Source organism: Penaeus vannamei, chromosome 9 (genome assembly GCF_042767895.1).
Source record: "Penaeus vannamei isolate JL-2024 chromosome 9, ASM4276789v1, whole genome shotgun sequence".
In the NCBI taxonomy this organism is placed as follows: domain Eukaryota; kingdom Metazoa; phylum Arthropoda; class Malacostraca; order Decapoda; family Penaeidae; genus Penaeus; species Penaeus vannamei.
Genome location: NC_091557.1, coordinates 34,254,038 through 34,265,412, shown reverse-complemented (window position 1 = coordinate 34,265,412; position 11,375 = coordinate 34,254,038). Strand labels below are relative to the sequence as shown.

Below are 11,375 nucleotides of genomic sequence, written 5' to 3'. Positions count from 1 at the left end.
ATCAAACCATTCCCAAAATGGGGTTGCATGCAGATGCCTTCCATGAAAATTCTCTCCCTCCTACCTACGTTGTCAGCCTACATTAGTTGATTTTCTTTTCTTTACCCGGTTTGACGCAGATTATTCTCTGTCACTCTTTCTTATCTATGTTCTTAATGTTCGCCAGTTCCTGAAGCAATTTTCGGAGCGCCTCAAACTCTTTCATCAAATGCTAGGGTCACATAGCCTTCTCTGCCCTGGGATCCCTAGACGGCCTCAACTAAGTCTGACCAGCGACAGATTTGGGTTGGTCCGCTGACTGACTGACCGCTGCCCTTGTGTGCCTGACTTCGGCGAGGCCGGCTAGGGATCCCTGGACAGAGGAGACTCGTGTAACCCTAGCTTTAGTAGTCATCCTTCACTAATTTTTTGTTCCATTTTCCATTTTTGCACATGTTACTTACGTCAGCAGTGTATCAAATTCAAAGTTCATTTAGAACTAGCAAAACATCAGATCATAGGATAATAAACCAATGATTGCAAAATCGGCTTTACTAGAATAAATACATCACTGTTGGTGAGCGGAAGCACCTATGTTTATATACAGGGCAGATCTCAGCGACGGGATCCAGGAGCCAGCGCGCCCGGCACAGGGCAGAGGGCGACGCACCGGGGTCGGACTCACCTTCAGGGCCTCAGTGTCCTGCAAAGGCGAAGTTGCCGAAGGACTCGAAGCTCTTGGGCGCCGCCTGGTGGACGACCTGGACGGTGGAGTGGGCGCCGTAGCCTGGGGGAGGGGGAGGGGAGGGGTCGTTAATGACAGTGAGAATGTTTAGAGTCGAAGGTGGAGCTGGAATGAAGTAGCACTTGAGTTATGCACTTATTTATGCATGTATATAAACATATATACAGTATATATACACATACATACTTATATGTAAATGTACATATGCAAATATGATATATACTTTATACGTATGTCTGTCTATATGCTATATGTATACTGTATATATGAATTCATCTCGTATATGTTTATATTTATATTCAAACATACAACTGTCTCTGACCTGGAAATAAAACTCGCTTACCTCCACCGTGTCCACCATGACCATAACCACCTCCATGGCCACCATGGCCATATCCACTACCATGTCCGCTGCCATGGCCATACCCACCGCCATGGCTACCATGGCCATATCCGCCGCCATGGCCACCATGCCCATATCCGCCCCCATGGCCTCCATGGCCACCGTGTCCATATCCGCCTCCGTGTCCATATCCGCCTCCGTGTCCACCATGGCCATACCCTTTATGATCATCGTGACCATAATGAGCTTTGTGTCCACCGTGGTCGCCATAGGAACTCTTGTGGCCATAGTGGCCCTTGTCTCCGTAGTGGCCATCGTGGCCCGCATGGTCGTCGTGGTATTTGCCCTTCTCGTGGTGCCCCTTGTGGCCATGGGCATCGTGATGGTGTCCGCCCTGAACCAGCGATGGCAAAAGAAAACGAATCAGATTTTATTATTTCAGAATCACCTTTCAAAGTCATCGAAAAGGAAAGATCGACCTATTTCGCCTGTCAATCGTTCACGAGCAAAACCACTACTAAAGTAATGATAACATCGTAGCTGTACCAGGTTGATTGACGCAATGAAGAAAAATGTAAAGAACCTAGTCAGGAGAGAGAGAGGAACATGGTGGCTTGTTCGTACCTTGTAGTGGCCTCCCTTGTAGTCGCTGCCCTTGTGTGCCTTGAAGTAGGTATCGAGGTCGTCGTAGTTGTTGTGGTACTTCTTGTTATCGCTGTCGTCGTAGAACTTCTTGGTGTGGCCGTACTCCTCCTTGTGGTACACGTTCTTGAAGCCCTGAGACGAAGAAATCTTTATTAGTGGTAATAATCCAAACTTTCTCCAAGCCCCACGAGATGTGTTAACTTTTTTCGTCATAACCAATCATAATCTAAATGATCCGAAAGCCTTGCGGGAAAGGAAAAAAAAGGTTATAATTGTTAACTAACGAGTTTTCTATCCCTCTCTGGCCTATAGATATCCACGCTGGCTCGGAAGGTCGCTCCACTGTTCTGCGGAATGAAGTGCTAGGAAGCTGAAAATATTTCTGCACACTTGAAACCGCGAAGCTTTGTCTAAGATCTGCATTTTCCGCACAAAGCGCATTGACTCAGGCAGTGCAGGTTGGAATTCTTACCGTAGTTTCATATATAAATAAGAAGCTTACATACCGATTTTACCACAGGTCTAAGTTAAGAGGATTTTATCTCGCGATCTAAGTTGAGAATCGTCCGTAGGATCCAAGTGAGAGAACAAGGCTCGCGACGCGTCATAGGAAATCAATTTACATTTTAATGAAATAAACTGGTGATCGTAAAGCCACAGATGGGGACTGGGAGGATCTCAGGCGAGCGGGTTCGAGTCCTGCCACGGTCCGATGGCAAGAAGGGCATCCGTTCGGGGCAACGGCTGTTCCTGCGAAGTAAAAGTCTCTGGGGAAGGCGCCATCCTAGTCCTTGAGGGAAATCCGGGGCTTCCTTTCGAGAGTATTCCGTGTAAGTGTAAACGGGAGGAATAAATGCCCTTTTGTACTTGATAATAATTCACGAGGATTAGAGGAGATTCCCACCATCTCTTTCTATAAAACACTCACAACGAAAACTGCACAAAAATCAAAGTGGATACCGTTGACTTAGTCATATAATGGAAAACCATTTCAGTATGTCATCGAACTTTCAGAAAGGGAACTAATGTCAGACGAAACGACTGTAATTCACATTTGGGGAAAGTGCTCCTATTCACCGAAAATTGTAGGTAATCTACGCGACAGGTAATTTGGATCTCAAAAAGCGAAGGCAAACATCAGATGCAATTTAAATTTATGTAATGCGAAGAGCACTGACCTTGTCCTTGTGACCTTTGTTGTGGTGACCCTTGGAGCCGTAGTGGTGACCCTTCCCTCCCTTCTTGCCGCTGTGGGCGTCGCCGTAGTACTTGTGCTTGTCGTCGTGGCCCTTGTAGTGCTTGCCATGGTCGCCATGGTAACCCTGGTGAGGGAAGGAAAACTTTTGAATTTGAGAAAAGTTTTTTTTTCTCAAAAATGACACCTAGGGGAAAAACAGCATTGCTTTAAGGGGAAACATTCTATTATGGTGTTACCTATTCCATAAATAATAATAATGATAAACTGAAGGACGCGGTTCTCACACTGTAATGCGCCTTGCCGTGGTCGCCGTAGTGGCTGCCCTTGTGGCCCTTGTCGGCGTGGTATCCCTGGTGGCCCTTGTAGCCTCCCTGGTCGTGGTGGGAGCCTCCGTAGCCTCCGTGTCCCTTGTGGGAGCTTCCGCCTCCGTAGCCTCCGTATCCTACAGGACGACAGGGAAGGAAACAGCTATTGACAGCTCAGGTGATTTCTCTTCCTAACAGCAGGATTTTGACCTTCATGCCATGGATTCCAATAAGTATACAACGTAGAGTAGTAACAACGTTGTTATAAGATTCGATACACAGATAGTACTCACCCGTAGCAGAGGCTTGGAGGTCGTCCTTGGCCACGACGGCCACCTGCTGGCTCTCCTGCGGCAGAAGGTCGTCCTGGGCAGGGACGGCCTCCTCCCGCTCCCCCTTGACGGAGGGCGACAGTGCCACCGCCATCAGCACGGCGGCGTTGAAGATCTGACGGCCATGACACCAAAGCGTTAATTTTGTCGCATTTTCTTATCTGCGTTATACAGATTTTATCTGTACACACACATATATGCATATATGTATATGTATGTATATTCAACATTTATATTCGTATACGATGTCTTAAAAGAAAATGAAAGCTCTAGCCACTGACAAAAAGTATGCAGTCAAAAAAAAAAAAAAAAAAAAAAAAAAAAAAAAGAGGTGAAAGGAGAGAAAAGAGATACTGAGAGACAGACATAGAGTAAGAGTTGGTGACAGACAGAGACCAAATCCCAAAGCTGACTTCAGCCAAAGTCTCGCAGACACACCCATCCACCGCGCTTCATCTTCGGTTCCTCCGGGAGATCCGAGCGAGAGAGAGTCACTCAAGGGTCGAGTCACGACTGACTCTCTGCGCTTTCCGGCTCGCCTTTATAGCGACTCTTCCGAGGCTACGCGAGTCACTTGCAACATCTCGGTGACACGCACTTTGCGAAGTTTGTCTCCTCCGAACGCTGTTTCAAGGTAGGCGTTCAGTTTCACCTTCGTACATTTCATTATTGCATTTCGTTGTTTCGAAAGATGGAATATGCTATTAAACATCCGTTGAATATGTTGAATAGCACTGTCATTGGTCTTAATGGTTTATCGATCATACTCTATATGACCTAACATCAAGACTATAGTGAATAATACACAGCAATGTAGCCACATGAAAAAACTTTATCACAACAACTGCATCTGTATTTTGGCATTACATTAACGTAGACTACTTTTTTCTTTAAGAACTTTACTAAACTAAAGCTGGTAGAGGATTCCTTTGCATCACTTTAAGATTGACCAAGAGAACTGATATATCTATAAATAAATGCAGTTAAAATGATTAAGGAAAAAAGTTTATTCTGCTAACACTGCGAAGAATATCAACCTTTTTCATATAACGAAAGAATTATTAATCAGTAAAACTATTGCAGTTTGATTAAATAAGATCATTATCTCTCTCTCTCTCTCTCTCTCTCTCTCTCTCTCTCTCTCTATATATATATATATATATATATATATATATATATATATATATATATGCAATGAAAAACACAATACCGTTTTGATAATATGGAATAAAACCCACAAAGCACAAACTAGATTTAATGATGAAAGTGAGACAACAGTTTCGGAATCGTCCTCGATTCCATCTTCGGGTCTGGAGATGGAATCGAGGACGATTCCGAAACTGTTGTCTCACTTTCATCAATAAATCTACATACTGACATACGATCGTAACATATTTACCAGCGGTCACTTCGTTTATCAAAGACTATATATGAAAGATACGAAAGCACAAATCACACCATTGAGAAAATAAGGTCCAAAAATTCTTACAGCGCCATCTATTTTTCAGCTATTTAACTAAGAAATTCTTAATGAGGGACTATAGATTTATATAGGTTTTAATTTTTGTTTCAGGGTTAAAGGTTTAGTTTCAATTGAAATTTCGCATTTATTTAATAGGAGACAAAATCTTTTCATCAAAGAATTATATACATATCTATCTATCTATATATATATATATATATACATATATATATATATATATATATATATATATATATATATATATATATATATATATAAATTTACATGGAATTATGATTATTACATTCTTTAATGACTGTTTTTTATTAGGGAAGATTTTTTTTACATAAATCAAAATTAGGTTTTGCAGATTTTAGAATATGGTAATATAACATATCTAATGATTACCTCATGCGTATGCATATTTGCAAGGCATCATGAAATTATTCCATTGTTTATATAATATACAATTTTATTGCAGGAAATATCTTAAGTGTTAATGAAAGCAGACCAACAACTAAAACTGAACAGGAAGCATAAGACATGCAATAACATAAAACAATCCCTTTCCTACCATTTTGAATAAGTGACGTTTCACGATATTCACGACGAGACGACAGATTGCGTACACACCGCCATCTATTGTTCAGATATCACACTATCCGCCAACCGTTGGGGCTCACACACTTTTGCCATGCTTTCCTATCTTTCGTATATAGTCTTTGATCGCCGAGTGGGATTCACCGAGAGATGGTAATTCGCCTTGACACGAGTTGCAATTGCAAATCAACTCATTCTAATGGTAGCCAAAAGAGGGCTCTAGTAAAGCAATTCCACCAAGCAACGAGTGCCAAGCATAATCTTTTAGCTTCCTTCGGCCAGTCATGTAACATGTAAGTAGAAATCGATAAAGAGCTTTTTGTAAAATTATGATTGCAGCTAAAACACCATTTAAGTTTGTGTTCAAAATGCTGAATAAATATTTGTTTAATTATATCCATCATGTGGGATGTTAACATGACTTCCCTGTCTACTTATCGTATGAATAGGAACTTATACACTTTTATATAAATATATCAATGCTTAACATTAACCAAAGAAACACTCCAAACAATTTTTATTTGTTTATTCACATGTTTCCTTTGTCAAAGAAAGAGCAATTTTCATTTATCGCCATCTATCCTTAAACAAAGGAATATTTCAAACTCGTTCTTGGCACGCGGTTTGGAGTTGCTGACGGACACGAAAGTCGCTGAACTTGTTTAACGTTTCAATTGCCAGTGTATGTATCAGTTAATTATCTTTTTCTATACAATTTATGATAATTATGTAACAGAAGAATTGACTGATCTATCCATTCCATGCACTGTACAGTCTGATGTAGGCCTATGTCTACATGTAGTTTTATATGAATTCGTGTTGACTTTATTTATTTAGTGTTTCAGGGCGTATGCATACACACATACACACACACACACACACACACACAAACACACACATACACACACACACAATATATATATATATATATATATATATATATATATATATATATATATATATATATATAACAAGAAACACGAAAACCGATTTACTGCCATTTCACACCAAAGTGACGCGATTCGACCCAGATAGCTGAGCTTACGGCAAGACAAGCTGAACCGCTTCTTCAGCTGTCATCCTTCAATTGTTTTTTGTTCCATTTTCCCAGATTTTTGCCCGTTTTACTTGCGCCAGCAGTGTATCAAATTCCAAGTTCATTTACAAGTAGCAAAACATCAGGTTATAGGATAATATACCAATTATTGCAAAATCGTCTTTACTAGAATAAATACATCACTTAGTGAGCGGAAGCACCTATGTTTATATACAGGGCAGATCTCAGCGACGGGATCCAGGAGCCAGCGCGCCCGGCACAGGGCAGAGGGCGACGCACCGGGGTCGGACTCACCGTCAGGGCCTCAGTGTCCTGCAAAGGCGAAGTTGCCGAAGGACTCGAAGCTCTTGGGCGCCGCCTGGTGGACGACCTGGACGGTGGAGTGGGCGCCGTAGCCTGGGGGGAGGGGGAGGGGAGGGGTCGTTAATGACACAGTGAAAATGTTTAGAGCGCAAGGTGAAGCAGGAATGAAATAGCATACGCGCTTAAAATATGTGCATATTCGGACATATGTATATCTGTACATAACGTATACATATTTATGTATATTCACGCATGATGTACACTTTATATGTGCGTGTGTATGTATATACTATATGTATACTGTTTATACATTTATTTTGCATGTATTTTTATATTTTCATTCTAGCATACAGCCGTCCCAGATCTGAAAAATCATGCTTACCTCCGTGTCCACCATGACCATAACCATCTCCATGGCCACCATGGCCATATCCGCCACCACCATGGCCACCATGGCCATATCCACTACCATGTCCACCGCCATGCCCTCCATGGCCACCATGTCCATATCCGCCTCCGTGTCCACCATGGCCATACCCTTTATGATCATCGTGACCATAATGAGCTTTGTGTCCACCGTGGTCGCCATAGGAACTCTTGTGGCCATAGTGGCCCTTGTCTCCGTAGTGGCCATCGTGGCCCGCATGGTCGTCGTGGTATTTGCCCTTCTCGTGGTGCCCCTTGTGGCCATGGGCATCGTGATGGTGTCCGCCCTGAAGCAGCGATGGCAAAAGAGTACGAATCAGATTTTATGGATTCAGAATGACAATAAGAAATAATCCAAAAGGAAACAGATTTGTCGACTGCAGCCGTCAATCATTCACGAGTAAAACCAGTACTAAAGTGATGATAGCATATTTACATGGCTGTAGATATGCTATCATCACGTTAATATGATAATGATTATAATGGAATCACTGTAAAGAACGTAGCCATTCATATTCTAATTGAAAGAAAGAATAGTATGTTTGGCCGTACCTTGCAGTGGTCTCCCTCAAGGAAGAAAAAGAGAAAGGGAGAACGAGAGAGAGAGATGCGGTATATAGGTCGTACCTTGTAGTGGCCTCCCTTGTAGTCGCTGCCCTTGTGTGCCTTGAAGTAGGTATCGAGGTCGTCGTAGTTGCTGTGGTACTTCTTTTTGTCGCTGTCGTCGTAGAACTTCTTGGTGTGGCCGTACTCCTCCTTGTGGTACACGTTCTTGAAGCCCTGCGAGGAACCAATCTTTATTAGTGGTTATGATATGCACTTTTTCGACGCCCCACATGAAGCTTTATCGTTATAAGAAATCATAATCTAGATGATCCGAAAACCCTGCGAAAAAAAACTATTAGGTTGTAGTTGTTAACTAACGAGTTTTCTATCCCTCTCTGGCATATAGAGATCCACGCTGGCTCAGAAGGTCGTTCCACGGCTCTGCGGAATGAAGCGCAAGGAAACAAAATCTTTTTGCACATTTCAAACCGTGAAGCTTTCTCTATCTGCATTTTACTTACAAAGTGCATTGATTCAGGTAGTGTAGGTTGGAATTCTTGCCGTATTTTCATGTATAAGAAGCTTACATACCGATTTTACCTCAGATCTAAGTTAAGATCTGGGAATGAACACTTTTCGCAAAGAGGATTATATCCCGTGATCTAAGTTGAGAATCCTCCGCAGGATCCTAAGTGAGGGAACAAGGCTCGCGACGTGTCATAGGAAATCAATTTACATTTTAAAGAAATAAACTGGTGATTGTAAAGCACACAGATGGGGACTGGGAGGATCCCAGGCGAGCGGGTTCGGGTATTCCACATAAGATTAAACCAAATCCCTTTTGCACTTGGCATAATTCCTGAGGATTTCGAGGAAATTCCCACCATCTCTTTCTGTAAACCCCTTATAACCTTTGTAGACAAAGCTGTACAAAAATCCAATAGGGAATATTTATGAATTAGAATCAGAGCTGCCATTTTGCAATTTAGAAATGGAAGATAATTGATCATGAGTCTTCAGACTTTCTCAAAAGGTAATCTGGATCTCCGCAGGGAAAGCAAAGGCAAACATCAGGTGCAATTTATATTTAGTGTAATGGAAAGAACACTGACCTTGTCCTTGTGACCTTTGTCGTGGTGACCCTTGGAGCCGTAGTGGTGACCCTTCCCTCCCTTCTTGCCGCTGTGGGCGTCGCCGTAGTACTTGTGCTTGTCGTCGTGGCCCTTGTAGTGCTTGCCATGGTCGCCATGGTAACCCTGGTGAGGGAAGGAAATCGTTGAAATTTACCATAAGATTTCTTTTTCTCTCGAAAATGACACCTTAGGAAAAACAGCATTGCTTTGTTATTGCGGTGTTACCTATATCATTAATAATAATAATAATAATAATAAATGAATAAAGGACGCGGTTCTCACACTGTAGTGCGCCTTGCCGTGGTCGCCGTAGTGGCTGCCCTTGTGGCCCTTGTCAGCGTGGTATCCCTGGTGGCCCTTGTAGCCTCCCTGGTCGTAGTGGGAGCCTCCGTAGCCTCCGTGTCCCTTGTGGGAGCTTCCGCCTCCGTAGCCTCCGTGTCCCTTGTGGGAGCTTCCGCCTCCGTAGCCTCCGTATCCTACAGGACGTCAGGGAAGGAAACAGCTATTGACAGCTCAGGTGATTTCTCTTCCTAACAGCAGGATTTTGACCTTCATGCCATGGATTCCAATAAGTATACAACGTAGAGTAGGAACAACGTTGTTATGAGATTCGATGCATGAATGGAATGACAGGAAAAACGGCGACACACAGACAGCACTCACCCGTAGCAGAGGCTTGGAGGTCGTCCTTGGCCACGACGGCCAGCTGCTGGCTCTCCTGCGGCAGAAGGTCGTCCTGGGCAGGGACGGCCTCCTCCCGCTCCCCCTTGACGGAGGGCGACAGTGCCACCGCCATCAGCACGGCGGCGTTGAAGATCTGACGGCCATGACACCAAAGCGTTAATTTTGTCGCATTTTCTTATCTGCGTTATGCAGATTTTATCTGCACACACACATGCATATATATATATGCAGATATGCATATTCAATATATATACATATATATTCGTATACGATGTCTTAAAAGAAAATGAAAGTTCTTGACATTGACAAAGAGAGAAAGAATGAGAGTGAAAGGAGAGAATAGAGATAGTGAAATACAGACAGACATAGAGTGAGAGTGGGTGTCAGACAGAAACCAAATCCCAAAGTTGACTTCAGCCAAAGTCTCGCAGACGCACCCATCCACCGCGCTTCATCTTCGGTTCCTCAGGGAGATCCGAGAGAGAGTCACTCAAGGGTCGAGTCACGACTGACTCTCTGCGCTTTCCGGCTCGCCTTTATAGCGACTCTTCCGAGGCTACGCGAGTCACTTGCAACATCTCGGTGACACGCACTTTGCGAAGCTCGTGTCTCCTCCGAACGCTGTTTCAAGGCGGACGTTCAGTTTCACCTTCGTACATTTCATTATTGCACTGCTTTGTTTTAAAATTAATATGTAATTCAATATATTTTGAATATACTGATTATTATTGCCATTCGATTCAATGTATTAGCGATCATGTACTATGGTCTGATTCCAATTGCCATACTGAATAATTCACAGCAATGTAACCACATGAAAATTATAGTCATATCTGGCATAACTGCCTAACATGCCATACATCAGGCATACTTCCGAGACAAAGTTTGTATTACCTCATTTCAATTGTCCAAAAAAGTATTCTTAACCAAAGCTGGTAGAGGGTTCATTAGCAATGTTAATGGAGATCTTTCTCGGTTTCTTCAAGAGTATATCATATCACGCCTGAAGTATCGACTGGACATTGAACATCTCGAAAAAAAAGTTATGTGGGAGTAACCCCCCCCCCCCCAATGGTTTTTAGATATATCTTAATTGGCTCTTGTCTTCTATTTTTCTCCGTTGCGTGATTCTCGCAAAACAGGGTCAATGGAGCTGCACTGTAACCCAGTTTCTCTTTATATATGATATAGAGCTGTTTATCGATGTCGCAAATTAAATCTGATATCACTTTAAAGTCAGTGAAAATGACCCATTAAACAGTGAAATTATACCATGACAACTTTAAACTTTTTAGGCATGTAAATTCACCATAACCCTATTAATGTTAATAGATGAATTTAAACAATCTATTAGATAAAAAGAAAAATGTATTCCAAGTCAGAGGTTTGCCTATTCAGATTTTCAACCATGTTCATTGTACCGTCAGGATATATCAGCCTCGGTTCTTGTTTCGTCTTCTCATCACTCAAAAAAATACAATAGTTATTTTCTTAACTTTTGGCCATTCAGGCTACAAGTTTCCATATCAAAAAATCGTAAAGGCAGAGCACCGAGGGACTTCTTTCAACAGAAGACTTGGAAAGTTTGCCACTTCTACAGCACGAGGCAGAAGGCGA

At 42.5% G+C, this 11,375-nt stretch overlaps 1 protein-coding gene across 1 annotated transcript; it reads right to left on the bottom strand.

Annotated features, from left to right (window-relative positions):
• Positions 1-539: 539 nt before the first annotated feature.
• Positions 540-10,279, bottom strand: LOC113823937 (uncharacterized). Its single transcript, XM_070125003.1, has 13 exons — positions 10,196-10,279; positions 9,738-9,891; positions 9,357-9,550; positions 9,054-9,197; positions 8,023-8,175; positions 7,352-7,682; positions 6,983-7,062; positions 3,509-3,662; positions 3,195-3,352; positions 2,891-3,034; positions 1,692-1,844; positions 1,068-1,461; positions 540-766 (listed from the first exon to the last, which is right to left on the bottom strand). The coding sequence occupies exons 1-13, from the start codon at positions 10,211-10,213 to the stop codon at positions 675-677; spliced, it is 2,169 nt and encodes a 722-aa protein (XP_069981104.1). The 5' UTR covers positions 10,214-10,279; the 3' UTR covers positions 540-674.
• Between the last annotated feature and the right edge of the window lie 1,096 nt (positions 10,280-11,375).

Coding starts and splice junctions, on each gene's coding strand:
- LOC113823937 (XM_070125003.1), bottom strand. Junction 7,683..8,022: donor ACAAGGGAGGCCACTACAAG/GTACGACCTATA, acceptor TCGCTGCTTCAG/GGCGGACACCATCACGATGC. Junction 7,063..7,351: donor TGGTCATGGTGGACACGGAG/GTAAGCATGATT, acceptor CCCTCCCCCCAG/GCTACGGCGCCCACTCCACC.